The sequence below is a fragment of the Astatotilapia calliptera genome, chromosome 10 (assembly GCF_900246225.1).
Source record: "Astatotilapia calliptera chromosome 10, fAstCal1.2, whole genome shotgun sequence".
In the NCBI taxonomy this organism is placed as follows: domain Eukaryota; kingdom Metazoa; phylum Chordata; class Actinopteri; order Cichliformes; family Cichlidae; genus Astatotilapia; species Astatotilapia calliptera.
This window is the reverse complement of record NC_039311.1, coordinates 23,980,121-23,999,588: the sequence shown is the minus strand read 5'-3', so window position 1 is coordinate 23,999,588 and position 19,468 is coordinate 23,980,121. Positions and strand designations below refer to the sequence as shown.

The 19,468-nt window shown below is 40.5% G+C and overlaps 1 protein-coding gene across 2 annotated transcripts in view; it reads right to left on the bottom strand.

The window, feature by feature from the left end:
• The window catches only part of jade2 (jade family PHD finger 2), a 235,932-nt gene that overhangs the window by 33,571 nt on the left and 182,893 nt on the right, over window positions 1-19,468 (bottom strand). For both annotated transcript variants that reach the window (XM_026183096.1, XM_026183097.1), the window contains exon 11: window positions 2,320-2,437. In XM_026183096.1, the coding sequence (XP_026038881.1) occupies window positions 2,320-2,437 (118 nt within the window). The remainder of the gene's footprint in view (window positions 1-2,319; window positions 2,438-19,468) is intronic.

The window sequence follows — 19,468 nt, the reverse complement described above, 5'->3', positions numbered from 1 at the left end:
GGTATTACCATGACAACAAGCTTTCACTGTCATCGCCATGACAGCTGCAGGTCACGACTCCTCGAACTGAAAAGCTTCCTTTTAGCAACAAAGATGCGGATCGCTGTAATTTCTTAACAACTATTCTTAAAACATCAGCAATATAAAAAAACCTAAACAAAACAAGATCAGAATTTCCAGCAGGATGGCAATATAGCAACAAATATGACCAATTGAAATGACTGTTTTTGTTCTATAACTATTTAACCCACTACAAATCTCTGTTTGTAGTGATAACTGTCACTAAGGTTCTGTCTTATACATCATATCAAGTGCTATCGAGGAGGCTTCAGCACGAGAACAACCTCAAAACTAGAGTGATGTGCAGTAACAACAAGAACAGGGTTTCCTGCAACAAATGGTAGCACATCCAGACAGCGCTGATCTCAACATGTCTTGAAGGATTACATCAGAGGTCATCAAATGTTTGAAGTCATGTCCCACTTCAGAAAAGTGTTCCAGCCCTACATCACTCCGTTTTTATCATTAATAATGAAAAAGGATCAGCAGTTTAGCAAAAGTATTGCATTTACGGTTTAGGAATTGGAGTCCTTTTTATACACGGCCTCCCATTTTACAGATGCTCAATAATTTTAAATCTAATTTTAAATACTTGGATGAAATTGTTGTCAATGACTGCCTGAAGTCTAGAGCACGTGGACATCACCAAATGCTGTTTCCTCCCTGCCTGAGATGCTCTGCCAGGCTTTTACTGCAACTGCCTTCAGTTGCTTTGCTTGTTCTCTGCCTTCAGTTTTGCCTTTAGTAAGTGAAAAGCTGCTCTGTTGGGCTGAGATCAGGTGGCTGACTTGGCCATTGAAGAAAATCCAGTTTCTTTGCCTTGAGAAACTCTCGGGTTGCTTTTGCAGTATGCTTTGAGCCAGTATCCATTTGTACTGTGAAGTGCTGTCTGATTGGTTTTGCAGCCTTTGGCTGAGTACAGAGCAGCCATCCCCATGAAACTACTTAACTGTCAAGCGTTCAATCACCTTTGACCTGCTGGAAATTGGGGGTATGTTTACAAGTTGCTGTAATTCCTCAACAGTTATTGTAATATTTCTATTGACTCCTTGAAATAAAGCTGAAAGTCTACACTTAAGTCTTGTTTGATTTAAATGCCACTGTGGTTGTGTGCCTTTTAAACATAAATAAAATAAAATTTCAGAAGCAGATTTTATTTCTCCGTGACCCATGAAATTGAAGTTATGAGTCTCTCTCCATTTATTTAGACATGGGCTTCAAAATAACTGTCCAAATTCATTCCAAGATGGCTGGCTGGTTGTGGGACTTGAATCTACACGGACTTTGTTTTAATCCAAATTTTTTCCTGGTTGTCCAAGCGCCACCTTCAGTGGCTCTATCCCCCTGCAGTTTTAGAACCACTGGATTATAAGACACAAACATCTGAAACAGACCAAAATGCATCAACAATTCAACCTCCCTGTTTTATACCATCAAAAACTGTACAGGTCTACCCAAGAGAAATGGTACTTTATAAATACGAATATTCATACTGCACAATTTCTACCAATGGCGTCACAAGCTGTGAAGGCCTCAGTCTGGGTCTGGAATAGTTACACTAAGGATCAATCAGCGTATAATAATCTGTGATGCTTCTACCAAGGACTCATTTCCAGGTGAAATTCTAATATTTCCACAACCCACAGAGACAAAAACCCACAATTCTAGATGAAGATAGCAAGTGGGGAACTGTGAGGAGAATACAAATATATAAAGAAATAGACTCCATTTAACCTGGATGTTTCACTAGGACAGTAAATCTCACTGTGAGCAGTTATCTGACCACCACAGCAGGAACAACTCAAGCAGCCTTCTTCATCCTTCCTGCTCTCCATCACAAAGCATCTGCACAAAATGCACCAAGGTCAGTCATCTGTGTAGAGTGGATAGAAAATCGAGCTCCATTTATGTGGATGGTCGGTGTCACAATATCTGGCTGAACTATTATTCCAGTGTTCTTTGCTGTGCAGGTGTCAAGTGTGGCCTACTGTGCAAAAATGATGACAGGCCATTTCCAAAACTATCCACCCACCACACTCAGGCAGCAAGGGCTTGGATGTAACTGTTATACACTTGAGCTTTCCAAATTGTACTTTTTTTGGGGGGAAAGGGGGGGTGGTGGAAGGATAGAGTACGTGTTGGCGGCATTGGCTGCAGAGCTCGAGTGGGTGAAAGGTAACAGGCTTTTTATATTGGTAAGTTTAGATGGCTGCAATTAGATGAGTGGAGACGCATGCTCACATTTTGTCTCACCCTTACCTCCAGCCATGTCCTCTTCCAGCAGTTGTATCTGAAGGTGGAAGATCTTCTCCTGGAGGTCACAGAGGGTGTGTTTCATTTTCTCCCTCCGTGTCACCATGTAGCACAGGTTGCGCACCTGAAACACAGGAAGAGGAGCAGTAGCTATAACTAGAGGCTTGTGCACGGGCAACATAATTTATCATGAAGCAGTGAAAAGATCAGCCAAAAAAACCAAAAACAAGATGACTTGGATGACAAGGAAGTACGAGTGCTCGAGCACAACCTGGCTAATGGCAGCAGACCTGCATGATTGGTGCTACAAATTAATTATTATTTGCACATTATTTTATATAATATTTGTGTTAAGTAAATTGTTTAATAGTGAACTGACTTGTGAACAGTACAAGGAAATGCCAATGAAATTTAAAATAGGCAACACTTTATAATAATGGCATGCTATTAAGCACTAATAAGCTATAAGTGTATTCATATGACAACAGCACCTGCAGAACACATGACAGCCCAAGCATGTCGACATCCTAGACATAGGCATGATTTTGAATATCTGAACAGTCATTAGGTTATTAAAAAAGTCAAATAGCTAAGGTGAATTTTTTATTTTTGTCAAAAATACAAATTTCTTCTTCTTTTTAATGGTTTGGGGCCCACCATTAAACCACAAAATGAAGGAAGAATGAGCCACTAACTAGGATGCATCAGACCAGAAAACCTGTGAGATGTTTCAAATTATTGCTTGAAATACCCCACGACAGCTGGTACAGGCGCTAGCCCCCCATTTCCATTATTATATCACTTTCTTTATAAAGCATTTAAAGAAAAACAGGTCTGACCAAACAACAAAACCAAACCTATAAGACAAAAACAGCCCAGAGAGTAAAAGTTCTAGGGACGCATACAAGCTGTAGAAGGTAATAATGAATGCACATAAAAGAGGAACATAAAATTCATAGTCAACAAATGACACTAAATCGAAAGTCAGGAAATAAAAGAGCGTTTTTAAAAAAGATTTAAAGATGAAGGAGCTCGTCTCATGTGCAATGGCAAAACTTTCCACTGTTTTGGAGCTGCAGCCGCAAATTGTTCCTATTTGCAATACATAAAACCATAAAAACAAAACAAACAAACAAGCAAAAAAAAAAAAAAAGTTAAATGGATTTGCAAACAAACTGCAAGCCAGTAAAGGGAAGTCAGAATTGAAGTAATGTGCCCTCGCTTGCTTGTGCTAGTTAAAAATCGATTGGTGCTTTTTGCACCAGCTGTAGGCGAGCTATGGAAGCCGGGCTAATCCTAATAAGAAACACACCGGAGTAAGTGAGAGACTAGAGGTTATAAAAAGCGTGTATTAAGTATTAGTTAATGATTTCAGGCTCTTGTTTTATGTGTCAATGTAACCATGTTAGCAGTGCTCTCATCTGGCTTTTGTGCAACAGTTGGTTCATACAGGTAGCTGGTATTATATAACCTTTGTATACTTTATGTTTATGCTTGCTATTAGAACATTGCCACTTATATATATATAAAACAAGCATAAGCTACTTTCATCATTTATACAGACCCTTCTCTTTTTCCAATATTGCGTTATTCTTACAAGCAACAAATGTTAACTAATCAGAGTGATCACAGACCACTGAGACTCTGCAAAAGCGATGATATACAGCTAAGTTATAAGATCTCCATTTCCAAACTCACCAGTGTTTGCTTCTCTACATTACCCAAAGTAAACTCTGAACTGATTTTGACACAACTGGGTCGAGACCACGTCAAAAGAACTGCTATGTTAGTTACAGTAGTTGCGAATATGAGACAAAGCAAAGCAAACATGCGTCAGATGAATGTTATTGTGATTCTACCTGTGCTGTTTGGTCAAGCAACACTTCGAGAAGCAAAAATTAAAGCCAGCAAACGCAACACAATGCAGACAAAACCACCAAACTAGAGGAAAGTCAAATGTACACATTAGAATTACAGCCATCAGATGGACCGAAAATGGCCTCCAGCAAACATTAAAGTTGCTCTGTGAGTATCAATAACTGTCTGTTAGTGTTTCGTGAAGCTAAAGAGATTCACATTTCAAAAGAATCATGAGGTTTAAATGATACATGTCATAATATCAGAGGTTTATAGTGCATCCCTCCGCTTCTGACACGGTCACAGAGTCAAAAGGCGGCATCCTGTTTCCTGCCAACAAACTCGATCTTCTTCCACTCGAACCCAAACTCCAGCTGAGCCCTCGTGCTCCTTCATTCTGCCAAATTACTATCATATGGCCCTGCAAGCGGTATATGACCGCATTAGTGTCTGCGCTGAGCTGGAAGATGGATGTGCAAGCATGCATGTTTATGTCATGCGCATATGGATGTTCAAAGAAAATCTGTGGTTGTAAATGCATGTGTTACTGTTTCGTATTGGCAAGACATTAAAAAAAAAGATGAAGAAGAAAGCAAATGAAATAGCTGAGAATTAGACTAACGGGCAGAAAGAGATGGATACATTGAAAAAGACAGGTACATAAATATGATTCAAAGATATAGACATACATAAAAAGCTTTAGTTATTAAATGCTAACCAATAAATCTATCTGCAGATAAAATGATGACAGAGCCTGTGTATGCTCCAGCAGTATGTTTCAAAGGGGAAAAGGAGTAAGATGATGAGAAGAGAAAATGTCCAGCGCATCTGAACAAACATTTGCTCCACAGTCATTTCAGTGAGAGAGCAAAGGCAAATTTCTAGTTATGAACCGAGTTATCCAGCTACAAAGTACTTTACATCTCATTATAGATCACTGGACCCGTGTTCTTACTTTTCCTTCTGAGGCTTTTGATTTAAAAATCCGCCAAACATAAAACAGAAACAAGTGTTTAAATTTTAAGTTGGCTTATCTTTTCTTAAATTCATTTTCTATTGATCTTCATTCTTATCTTGATGCACATTAGTACCAAAACTAGCACGACTGAAAAGTAAAGCCTGTGTGGGTTAACACAATGCCAAGGAGGAAAAACGTCAGCAGTGATTAGAGCAGCCATTGTTGCTCTCCAGGGAAGGGTTACAAGGTCATTTTCAAACAATTCACGGTCCATCATTACCTCTGCCATGGAGGTTATGGTTTTGTTAGCATTTGTGAGCGTGTCTGTGTCATTATTATGTCTGTAAACACGATAACTCGAAAAGTTTGGAATTCTGATCAAACTTTGCAGGGGTGTGGAGTGGGGTCATGTTCACAATCCATTCAAATTCGACTCATTTCCACAGAGGTCTTTAAGGTCAACTTAATGATTTATTGGATGAAAACTGATTTAAAAAAAAACTTAGAAACTATGTGCTACATATTGTCAACATACAGAAAAAACTATATAAAGATTTAAAATATCACATCTGACCTATGACCTCTCCTTCAAGGCCAAAGTGATAATAATGCTATTATGCTAGAGTTACTGCCATTGTTGGTACTGACAACATATAACTATATAGGGAATTATATATGATGATTTTATTGACTTTAAATGTACATTCGAGTACCAGGTTAAAGCTGTTTAAATACAACACAACCACAATTTGAGGAAACAAAATGAATATATACAAAATACAATCCTGCACTCTGAAAAGTAAACACTGCCCAGAGAGTGAGCTGCCTCCTTGGAGGAGGTTTATCCTGCAATGAGAATGCTTATTTGCAAGCGGAAAAAATTCAAGACAGCTTCCAATTATCCAGGAGAAAGCCTCTTCTGTCTAAGAAGAACATGGCATCATGGGTTACGTTCGCAGAGTTGCATCTGGAAAACTGTAAGACTCTGAATAGAATATAGCATTTTATTGACATTATGCATGTACAATGAAATTGTGGAACAATTCCTTGGGATAGACAAGACCAAAGCACAGATGTCTGGCCATAATGCACAGCACCACGTTTGGATAAAACTAAACACAGCATATCAGCACAAACACCTCATACCAGCTGTCAAGCACAATGGTGGAGGGGTGATGATTTGGGCTTATTTTTCAGCCACAGGAGAGACTAATAAGGTCATAAAACAATTACTTAAAGAGGTGGTTTTACAAGCTACTGAGTGATGGGATGTCCTTAGTTTTTCTCATGACTCGTTGCAGTACTTCTTAACTCTGCACATGAGACCCACTCCCGGGTTTGACATTAGAAAGATATGTGCACCCCTGAGTATAACCTAAGTGGTCCGCAGGTGCGCATTCGCTGTCAAAATAAAAGACACGCACCAGATAAGAAGTTGCAACGCGCGTTTGCGTACATATAAAAGGCACTGTTTTTGTCCTGTAGAGTGGGATTTTCACAGCATATTCTGCACCACATCTCTGTGCGTTCATCATTTGTTTGAAGCCAGCTCACCTCCTGCAACCACTTTTCAGAGAATACACGCTTTTTTTGCGGTTCTGAGATTTCTTTGGAGGTGGAGGAACACCAAAGTAATTGCTTAAAGGAGCTTGCTTCTTCAACATCTTTAAAAGTTCTAAACAAATGTCTGTCCTCCTCCAGAAAATCTTATGCACGCAAACGCGCGTTGTAACTTCTTATCTGGTGCGTCTTTTATTTTGACAGCGCATGCACACCTGCTTGTGTGCAGCCCTGGTTATACTTACACTTTATCCCTCAGATAATCTAATATTAATAACGTCCCAATTGGTTTTGCTGCAGCAATTTGTTTTCAGCTAATTCTATTTTTACACTATAAAACAAACAAACCACAACAGCCGGTTATTATCAGCAGCTCATAGTTTAAATCATGATTTTCCACAAGAGCCCCTTCTTCTGAGGATCCAAGTTGAATTTTAAGTAATCAAAGATCAGCTGACTGAATATCAAAGAAAAATCACATCTATTCAATTTAAATTCAAGTTATAGTTTTTCCCTCGTTATAAGCGCCCCATAGTTTGTAAACCACAGCAATGATGGTAATTTAAACCACGATTTCAGAACAGAGAGTAACAGGAAACAATAAGTTAGGCCATAATAAATGTATTTGAACCATATACATTGTGGTTGCATGCATTTACCACGAGACTAACACGGCTGCTGCTCTGTAAACCAAACACCATGTGCCGTGCATACTGTTTAGAGCCGTTTAATGCGCTTATAGATGCTATTCCCTGTTGCTCTGACAGCAGGAATCTCCAGTAAGAACTATTATAGGCGCCGACATCCCTTATGTTATATAAAATGTACCAGTGTTGTGTTGGTTTCCAGTTTTGTTGCGGTATACAGCACAATTGTCATGTGTGCATAGAAAGGGAGAAAAACTAATTGGGTCCAAGCCAGACTACTTGAGTCTCAAACTAACAAGCCAGAAACTGGATCTCTGCCAATTGGCTTTCTCTCACAACGGTGCATCAGTAATCATGGGTCTCTAAGTACATTTATGTGTGTGTGTCAGCATCCTATGTGTGCGTGCGCGTGTGTGTTTGTTCATGAGAGAAAGAAAGTCACAAATGCAGGTATTTAAGAGGCAGCACTACCAATACAGCCAACATGTAACCACACGCAGCAACGTTTTGTACTGGTAGGAACACGAATCCACATCCTGGACTGGAGCTACCTGCACTCACGTGGGTCAGCACAAGACAAAGATGCAGGACAGAGAACGATCTTTGATTGCCATTATCAGTTTACTTGTTTACTTAAACGGGGGCAGCTGTGTGTAGGTGTGTGTTCGTGTGCGCTGGCAGTCCTGCCGGCTGACTGTTTACAGTCTCCGTTGGTCTTGACGGATTCGTCAGCCTGGCCTATCTGACCCATTCCATCCCTGTGTTAGAGCAGTGCGGATAAAAATAGCTGCTCAACTGGGACACAATGTGCAGAGCCTGGCTTTGATTAGGACACTGTGTGTCTGTTTTCAAAAACAACCACCTCTGCCTGCAAACATGACAGGGGAGTGGAGAGCAGGATGAGGGGTGGGGAGGCGGGGTGGGTAAGGAAAGGGGAGAGCATTGACAGATGAGGGGATTTTGGAGTAAAATAACAAATAAGCTGCATCTTGGTGTTTGTTTGCTTGCTTGTTTTGTGCTTTGCTTTACCTCCGCGTGTTAGCGATTTCCTCTAGCCCTCTTCTTCAAACCTTTATATTAAAGCTACCCGTCCAAAGCACTGAGCAGTTTTTCAGCTTTCTTGTTTAAGCAAAGTCATACTGAACCAAACGGAAGCATTTTCAATAATAACCAGAAGATCACACAATCCATCACAACTCCAGGTTATTGTTATGTGTGAAGCGCAGAAAGAGAGCTATAAGTTTCCTTGTTATTGGTCGGCTCTGTTGCACAGACTGATGAGAAATGAAATCTACTGAGAAGTGAAGGAGGCTGGCAAACAGTCACATCCAGGACTAAATTCATTTATTTCACTAAGGTCTGTCCAGCACGCTAGGAGCTGAGTTATTATAGTTTTGTATTTTGTAATTACTTTTTATATTCTTTTTATTTTACCATGTTTTTTTTAGTATCTTAGGAAATGTTCTTGCTTCCCTTACTCCACTGCCTGCTGGAACCTCCTGCCCTTTACCAACTCTCCCTGCCCCTTTTTTAAATACTGCCCTCAACCTCAAGTCAGTTTTTCCTCCTCCTTAAGTACAAATGTGTCCGTCTCATTCAGACGTGTTGATCCACAGACACAAATCTGACAAGACGTGTAGAGTTAATTTTGTTTGTCAGCACAAACGGTTATGAAATTTGTCTTTGGACTAGCTAACCGCTGGACAAGGACACTTGAAAACCTCAGTCGCATGAGACGGAGACAATGAAAGGAAAGCAGAACAGCTCTCTTGTCAGGATTGAGAAGCTGATGATTTCACTGTTTTTCCTCTCCTGATAAAGAGAGACGTGCGGCTGTTGCAGTTTATAAAAACATCAGTTATCAGGGACGACTGTTTGTCTTTGGATAATCTCGCCAGTGTGAAGCAATAAAACAACATGACCTTTTAAATGCCGCGAGGGTTTCATTTGAAAATGCAGATGGCTTGTGAACGTGTTTATCTACCCGACACATCGGGAAATGACTACAAAGACAATTTCCACAATGATATCCAGGAAAAGAATTTTTTTAAAAATCACTCACGTCCTCTTTTGGGCGGTTTTAAAAGCCTTTTTTCTTCCCCAGTCAGGAGAGACGTTCTGATTCATCACCATTTGTCATGACAGAGTCAATATGACACATTTTTGGAGACCGGTCGTTCGTTAATTTGTCCACTGAAAATTAAACTTGACAGACAATTAGCTTTCTGGCAGGTACACGGGCCGCGATATGAATAATAAAATAAAAGTGGTACATTTGCTTATCAATGCAACGCCTAACACTTGATTTACAATAACGTTCGATAAATGACAGACAAAATGGACCTTTCGGCTGAAAGCATCCATCTACAACTCCTCGTGCTGGTTCATCCATCCTCCGTCCCTTAATCCCTCGACAGCTAAAGCTACCTCCCTCCTTTGTCATCCATCCATGACACGACAGGCTGGAGATAATCAGCATTACAAGTGTATTAACTCTGCTGAGCAAAGCCACCGCCTCTCCATATCACTCCCTCGCTCTTTAACCTTCACACTGCAAGGCCCTGTCCCCCCCCTCTGTGTGTATCATCACCTTTTCCTGCACTCGCCACACCGCTACTGTCCTGACAACAAATGCACACCCACACAAATGATTGTACACAAACTATATGCACATATACAGTGGGGCAAAAAAGTATTTAGTCAGCCACCGATTGTGCAAGTTCCCCCACCTAAAATGATGACAGAGGTCAGTAATTTGCACCAGAGGTACACTTCAACTGTGAGAGACAGAATGTGAAAAAAAAATCCATGAATCCACATGGTAGGATTTGTAAAGAATTTATTCGTAAATCAGGGTGGAAAATAAGTATTTGGTCAAGGACAAATAGTGGTTCTTACTCCTTGCGCTCAAATGATCAGCTGCTGTTGTCTGTTCCCCTTGTCCGCACAGAGCTGGGTAAGAAAGCCTTTGTCCACTCTGCGCCTTTTTCATGGAACATGTTACAGAAAGACTGGAAACTAACTGAATTGTTGTCTTTAAATGTTTTTAAAACTAAACTCAAAGGCCTACAGGCTGCCTCAATAATGTGTAATTGTTTTGTGTAATTTTAACTTTGTTTGTTCGTATGTATTTGTCTTGAAATGTGCTGCCTCTTGGCCAGGACTCCCTTGAAAAAGAGGTCTTTGATCTCAACGGGACATTCCTGGTTAAATAAAGGTTAAATAAAAATAAAATAAAAATAACAAAAATACAACTCAATACTTTGTAACATAACCTTTGTTGGCAATAACAGAGGTCAAACGTTTACTATAGGTCTTTACCAGGTTTGCACACACAGTAGCTGGTATTTTGGCCCATTCCTCCATGCAGATCTTCTCGAGAGCAGTGATGTTTTGGGGCTGTCGCCGAGCAACACGGACTTTCAACTCCCGCCACAGATTTTCTATGGGGTTGAGGTCTGGAGACTGGCTAGGCCACTCCAGGACTTTCAAACGCTTCTTACGGAGCCACTCTTTTGTTGCCCGGGCGGTGTGTTTTGGATCATTGTCATGTTGGAAGACCCAGCCTCGTTTCATCTTCAAAGTTCTCACTGATGGAAGGAGGTTTTGGCTCAAAATCTCACGATACATGGCCCCATTCATTCTGTCCTTAACACGGATCAGTCGTCCTGTCCCCTTGGCAGAAAAACAGCCCCATAGCATGATGTTTCCACCCCCATGCTTCACAGTAGGTATGGTGTTCTTGGGATGCAACTCAGTATTCTTCTTCCTCCAAACACGACGAGTTGAGTTTATACCAAAAAGTTCTACTTTGGCTTCATCTGACCACATGACATTCTCCCAATCCTCTGCTGTATCATCCATGTGCTCTCTGGCAAACTTCAGACGGGCCTGGACATGCACTGGCTTCAGCAGCGGAACACGTCTGGCACTGCGGGATTTGATTCCCTGCCGTTGTAGTGTGTTACTGATGGTGACCTTTGTTACTTTGGTCCCAGCTCTCTGCAGGTCATTCACCAGGTCCCCCCGTGTGGTTCTGGGCTCTTTGCTCACCGTTCTCATGATCATTTTGACCCCACGGGATGAGATCTTGCGTGGAGCCCCAGATCGAGGGAGATTATCAGTGGTCTTGTATGTCTTCCATTTTCTGATGATTGCTCCCACAGTTGATTTTTTCACACCAAGCTGCTTGCCTATTGTAGATTCACTCTTCCCAGTCTGGTGCAGGTCTACAATACTTTTCCTGGTGTCCTTCGAAAGCTCTTTGGTCTTGGCCATGGCGGAGTTTGGAGTCTGACTGTTTGAGGCTGTGGACAGGTGTCTTTTATACAGATGATGAGTTCAAACAGGTGCCATTCATACAGGTAACGAGTGGGGGACAGAAAAGCTTCTTACAGAAGACGTTACAGGTCTGTGAGAGCCAGAGATTTCCCTTGTTTGAGGTGACCAAATACTTATTTTCCACCCTGATTTACGAATAAATTCTTTACAAATCCTACCATGTGGATTCATGGATTTTTTTTTCACATTCTGTCTCTCACAGTTGAAGTGTACCTCTGGTGCAAATTACTGACCTCTGTCATCATTTTAAGTGGGGGAACTTGCACAATCGGTGGCTGACTAAATACTTTTTTGCCCCACTGTATCACTTGCTGCCTGTTTATGTTCCCTCCTCAAACACACAGACGGTCTGTTATCAACTATTAAATTCATCATGAGTCATCTGGCAGGAGAGCGCCATGCTCGCTCATCCAAATACTGCCCATTTTTAAACACACTTCCACGGGTTGAGAAAACGCTGCAGAACAGTTTGAAATATGGAAATCTTCTGTAGCCTTCTCAAAACTCAAAGCACAACTGCGATCGGCAAACAATACTTCTAAATATTTATTTATTTTGTGCTCGTTGAGATTGAATCTCTTAACAAAAAATAAATAAATATGCTGTAAAATGTAATGTAAATGTAAAATGCATGCTTGCACTTCAAAATGAATGGGTTAAAAATATAATTTGCCATCTACAAAATATAGAAGGCAAAGCTACACACACGTAAAATGACTGTTTTACAGTAAAGCCGGATTACGCTGACACGACGGTGTCCATCGACGCTGTATACTACTTATCAAAGTCAACAAACAAAGACAACACCACACCTACAAGGACTCTTTAGAATAATGCACGCCTACGCTCTTATTTAGAATGGAAGTGTGGGCGTCAACAACGTTCCGATAACAAGCATAACAAACATTACACAAGAGCAGCTATGCACCGGCTCTTATGAAAGCCAGATGTACAAGGAATCTACACGATACGAGAATCGACCCCCGATTAGATTTACAGGCAAAGCGAGAGCATCAGCTAAGAGTTGGGAACGGGCTAATGTGCATTTAGACTGACCGTACGGTGCCAGAGCATGTGAAATCGGTCTTACTTAAGGCTAAGTGTGCTTGTGCTTTGGGATTCACACTAATGTATATCCATACATCCTATATTAAAAAACATTAGCCCCCTCTCTTACCAGCAGCCTGTTGATTTTGGCGATCTGCTAGGTTTTGCCAAGTTTTGGTGAGGCTGCCTGCCTGTTTGCAAGTTTAGTGGCCGCACTCTGTGACCCAGCGCTTTCATTTGGTTTTTGATCTCTTTTGCTGTATTTTGAAAATAATGTTAAGTTCTAGGGTCATTATTTAGTTGCCTCGAGTTTAATCTAGTTATGTTTCACTTACGTCTTCTGGTTAGTCTCATGTATTTCAGGTTGTCAAGTTTGTATTGTCATGTCTGTGATACTTTGGTCAATGGACTGAGATCCTTCACAGACATTTCTGGTCAATGGTGTAAGTTTAAGCAACCTAAAGTTCACCATTTCTACTATTAAATACTTAGTGAAACACAAAAGCATACAGTACAAATACAAAAAACCCAACTTCATTATCTATTTTTCAATTTGTACTCATGGTCCTGCAAGTAGTGATTCGGAAGTACAGTGGTTGACACATTCGCCTAACGCGAAAGATCAGTAGTTCGAGAACAGGAGGAGACACAAATCCCTGTGAGGGTTGTGTCATCTGTGCGACATCAACCATACAGATCCATCTGCTGTGGCGACCTCTTGTGAATAAAAAAGCAGCCAAAACAAGCTTTAGTTCATGTCCTTTACGAGTAGCCGGGGAAAGCTGCAGTTTCCAAGGCCGTGATACTTCTCTGTATTTTGGTAAATAAGACTTTGGAATTTTGTTTACAGAAAAGGGAGCTCGTTTAAAACTCCCTCCAAAGTGAAAATTTTGAAAAAACTGGAAATTTTGTCTTGTAACATCAAAAGTGCAAACCTTTATCTCCCTTTTTGTGCAACCGTCTTATTGTTTTTAGGTTTGTGGTTGGCCAACATTGTTATGCAGTTTACAGTTACAGTATATAGTTTAGACAGTTATCTCTACCCCGTTGCTCTGGCATGCTCTTGACATGTTGTTTTTTGGATTTGGATTTGCACGTGGACGGCGATGCTGTGGACGTAGAGCAGTACATTCCACGACAGGGACGAGATACAAGATGTTCCAGATAAAATAAATGAAGGGCAGCACTTAATTATCAAAACTTAATTACTATTATGTATTTATCTATTTGGTATAAAATGTTAAGTTGCAGCCTACCTGCAGGAGGCATTGGCACAGTTTTTAATAACTGTTCAATACTTAAGTAACAGATTACTTTTTTTTGCTGGGGCTCAAATACAAACAAAATATATTTTGAACAGTTTTCTGTATTTTAAAACATTATTTTATAAAAATGTCAAAGTTTTGTCCATTGATCTATAATGAAATATGTATAAAACAGGTTTTAAAAAGTAAAGTTTATTAATGTGTCTGCCTTCTCTTAACTATATGCAATGCTAAGTTTACACTAACGAAAACAAAACCTGAAAATGTTTTATTAGGAAACAGTTCCAGCAGCATCGGTAATGATCTCCTCCTCCAACCTGTACACCTCAACCACCAATTAAAACTACGATATTTAGGGCTTTTTAGTTTTGACATTTCAAATCAGGTTGTCTGATACAGAATATCAAGGTGGGTGGAAGAAAAAAAACAAACAGGAAATGAGTGCCTCCGTTTCCCTCAGTCAGCTGCTGTGTTTAGGTCTGAGGAAGACAGTGTGTATCCATGTGTGTGCTGCCCCCGGGAAAAAGGCAGGACCTATTTAAGTCTGAACTAATTCCCAAAGTGATCTCTGAGATAGAGATAAAAACCCAGGGGGGGGACCAGAGATTGAATGAATGTGCGTGTGTGTGAAAACAGGAACATCCGTCTGTATGTGGGGATGCGTGCGTGTGTGCGCGTCTCTAAGGGTCTGTGACTAAAAATGGATTTCATGGTAACGACTTAAGTAATATGTGACACACATGTGGCAAATTACTGTGACTAGATACTTACAAAGACAGACAGGGAGGCGGGAATCCAGTACAATCAAAAAGACAAAAAAAGTAAAGAACTGATCCAAGGATAACAACAAAGCTTGTTTTGTTTTTTTCGAGTTTCACAGCTCAGCCAACAACTGATAAAACAAAATTTGAGTGAAACAAAAAAGTCTTAGAAGAAAAGCAGAAATGAGCCAAGAAACAAAGAAGATAACACTTTCTTTCTTTACTTCTCCAACTAACTTCCAGCTCAGATCCATATTGATTTGACCCTCTCAGCTCTCACCATATTGACTAAAAACCTGTGCTGCTTACTAATGAGCGCCATCGACTGCTCACTCACCCTGAAATACACAGACACCACTGTGAGGAAGCAGCCAGCTAAAGATCAGGATTATTGATCTTTAATTGGCCCAATATCACCCCAACCCCAATATGTAGAGCCTGGGTTAATTACTAACAAGACAATCCCAACTGGAATGATTAAAGTGGAGCGTGTATTTAAATGTAGACGGCTTGTTTCAGACGGAGCTCTGCTGTGATCGCAAGTGTAAACACGTAATCAATTTGTCACATGTTGCTCAAGTGTGTAGGATAGAGTGCTGGGATTGTGTGTGTGTGCGTGTGTGTGTGTGTGTGTGAGGTGATTTACATTGGACAGAGTTCCTGTTCATATCTATTTGAACACTTAATGATGAAGACGATTATTTAAAAACAGATCAAATCACTGGCTTAAAGCAAGCTGCATGCACTTGTGCAACAACCAGCAAAAACGCTGACTTGGTGACTGGCAGGTCTTTGTTAATGTGAAAATCCAGGCAGGGGTCACTTTAGTGATGAATCTTGGAACATAATTATCACCTGAAACTGCAGTTCCCCTTGGATTTACCAAGCTTACCCAGTTTCAGCTCAAGCCTTCGACTTCACCACTGTGTTTGACTCATGTCTCTCACAGACTTGTTTCTGAAACCAGAGAGGCTCTCAAATAGAGCCCTAAAGCTAGATTAAGTCCTTCTCTGAATCCCTGTAGAGCCTGTGGAGCACTGGACGATGCTGTCGTTTGCACTTGTACGTGTGTGTGCTGTTGTGTCAGCATTGCCGTGCCATCGTGAGTCAAACTGAGCTGATCATGTTGGACTTGGAGCTGATAAATATTGAATGACAGCTACTGTTGCTCAAGGCAAGAGAAAAGACGGTGTATACTAATGCTGTACAGGATGCTATAATTGTGTGAGCACGCTCTATTAAAGCAAATGTTTGAGCAGTTTGTTAAGCTGTGTGATAAAACAATACCATAGTCTTCTCAGGAGTGGAGCAATGTTCATAGAGTTACATCTTCATCTCTACAGACCTCAGTTAGCATGTTAAATGTTAACACTCAAGACAGCACAATTAGAAAATGAGTGGACAAGTAGATGCTGTTTGGACAGGTCCCCACCAGAACGCCTCTGCTCTCTAAAAAGAACATGGCTTAGGTTTGCAAAGTCGCGTCTGAAAATACTACAAGACTTCTGACACAAAGTCCTATGGACAAACAACATAAAGTGGCCATAATAAACCAAGCACAGCATATCAGCACAAACAACTCATAAAAACTGTCAGGCGCAGTGGTGGAGAGGAGATTTGCATACATTTTGCAGCCGCACAACCTGAATTTTGCAGACTTCTAGAGTCAAACGCGAGGACATCTGTCTGACAGCTGAAGTCTGGCCGAAACTGGGTTACACAACAGGACAATTGACTTCAAGCACAGCAGCAAATCTACAACCAAGTGGCTGAAAAAGAAAAAGGTGTTGCAATGGCCCAGCTCAAGTCCAGACCTCAACACGACTGAAATCCTGTTGCGGGACCTTAAGAGAGCTGTGCACAAAAAACCCACAAACTTCACTGAACCAAAGCAATGTTGTAAACAAAAAAGTCCCACAAAAAGTGATTGCTGCTAAAGATGCGAGACGCTGAATCATGGTTTATACTGCTGCTAAAACTCTTTTTTTTCTTCTTTTAATGAAGGAATTATCCTTGTGCTATACTGTAACTAACAGACTAATCACAGTTGTTGTAACGTGTGTGTTACAGTAAGCCTAATGCTTCCTGAGTAGATACAGAAGCAGAACAAAAATGAGAGAGAGAACATTTGACTTTCACTGGCCAACTGGCCGGAAGGTGGACTGATTAATAGATTGTAGAATCTGCTTCCTACAGGGAAATAGTAATTTTAAAGCTTTTGAAACAGACAGATCTGGCGAATAACATACATTCTTACAATAATCTAATAACTGATACCAAACATTTTGGTGCTTTTATTTCCACTTGTAGCCAAAGAAAACAGCACTGTGCTGCACGTCACGCCAAAAAATCCCTAAGCAAAATTAAATCTGACTGTTTTATCTACAAAAAAGTTATGCAAGAAAAAGTCTGAAGGAAATAGCAATAACAAAGTGACTTCACTAACTCGGATCTTGAAAAAAGTGCACCGTTAAATGTTCTTCCTCGTGCAGTCCTCACTCAGGAATATTACACACCAGTGAGCTGCACAGTCAGAGCAAAACACCTGAGCACTATGCCATGAATCCTTTTCATGATCCTAGAGGGAAGGCTGAGTAACTCCCACATCTTACATTCTCATCTCTCGAAACATTACAAATTTATGAGTGAAAATAAAAACCTGCCTGAGAGATGCAAACTATACTAACTCTACCTCTGCTGCCTCAGACACGAAGACAAAGTTTAGCTCGCGGTAATATCTCGACCATCAATCACACGTCGAAGCACGCTGGGTAAATTATTTGAATTGTGAGCATCTGAACAAGCACAACAGATCCACAGAAGATTGTAGTCATGCACTGATTCCACACTTCATATATAGACCTGTGGTGAAGAACTAATTATTAATCAGGAATATTGTTTTGCTTCAGCAGGAAGCAGAATGTCAAACCTAACCTGATGTGTGATTTAATGCAGGGTTGCGTTGCTTACTGCTTTCATGCAAATTGTTGAAGCTTTCCTTTATAATAGAACAAACACTGGAGCATTATATCTAACGAGACTGGATTAAATCAGACCACCTTCAAACAGCTACAGCTCACTGACAGCACAGCCCAGCAGTACAGTGCATTATTCCACCTCTTCAGCCTTGGCTTTTCACATAATATTAAAATATTATTACTGTTTATAAAGCAAACAGCGATTTCGGGCTAAATAGATAGACTCAGATCCTCCAGGGCTATTCTGAAAGTTAACCCAGAACTCAGGAGTACAGAGTTTAGCTTTAAAAATGCATCTGGATCAAACAGGGCTAAAGACTTTTCTAGCATTTGGTCTCTAAAATGTATTTATTATATTTTTCCCCCAGCTTATGCTTTCGGTAATATCTCATGCCATATGGAACATCGCTGTGTTTAAATTGTGCTACAAAAATAATAAACCTGGACTTGCTTTGACTTGCTTTGCCTGACTACAGACTGCATTAAACACTGTGGACTGAATCGCTGCCATAAAGGCAGATCTTGGCAGCAGGAACACAAATATCCTTGCAAATCATTAAAGACCTTCAGATAATATCAGCTACCTGGAGAATAAAGTAGCTCAGTGTGATTGGTACCTTCCCTCTGTGGTGCCATTTAGAGGGTCCTAAAACAGTTAGGGGCTTAATGCCACCCACTGAAACTATCAGAACACGGAGTAATCACAATCTTCACAGCAGGGGCACTCTAGCCAGTGAGCATTATCTTGACTCTTTAACTACTGGTCACGACCTAAAATAGATCATGAACATGTGAGGCGAGTGGGCGCCCACAAGATAAGAGTAGCAATATAAGCCTGAATGCGAGCGCGATATTAAATTTCCATCTCCAGTTCTTCTGCTACTTTTTTCATGCTGCTGAACGTCGACAGTGTTTGTGTTTTTGCTCTGCATCGTCCCAAAGGAAATGCCGTTATTGCAAACTTATGCCTCTGTTTACGTGATTCGTGCTGCTGGAAATATAAAACTAATAACTTCTTATGCACCAGTGCATTTAACCTGAGTAAGAAAAAACATCTGTAGCTTCTTCTCTTTTTGTATATCCCGTCCTGATTCAGAAATGGGTGCTTCCTCTGAGGTTTTGTTTGGCATCTGTGCAGAAACAGCATGTCAGTTTGGGAGTGGACTTGGACAGATTCTCTTTTGAACCAACAGCTGCACTTTACTACAAGTAGAATAGTACAGGGTTGTGCAGAAGGCTTGAGCCACCACTTATTTCTTTATATTTTGGTTCTAAGAAGGCAGACTCCTTTGTAATGTCTTTGGTAATAGTTCTCCAAGCTTTCTGAAGGTCTTTAAAAGTTTCTCTTTGGACATTGACTGCTTTTTCTCTCAGTTTGCAGTCCTTATACCTGACCATTTTCAAAGGAATGCTTTTGTTTGTGCTACTTAAGGCTGACCTATGAATCATTGAAGCATAAAAAAACAATAAAGAACCAATTTTAAATTTCATCTTTAAGCACTTTGTTACCAGCAGCCTGTTAGACAAGCACATAATTTGTTCCCATTTCTTTAGTTAAATCTACAAAAAAGTCAAAGTATATGTTGGCATGGTGCGATCTAAAAGAATTTGTGGAGGGGCTAACAAACTGTGCACATTATCTTAAAGTCCCGTCCTTAAGAAATAAAAAGAAATCCAGCAAAGACAGGATGGACGCCAAAAGATTTTGTGGACCTCCTAACCAAGATCCTCAGCTCCAGTG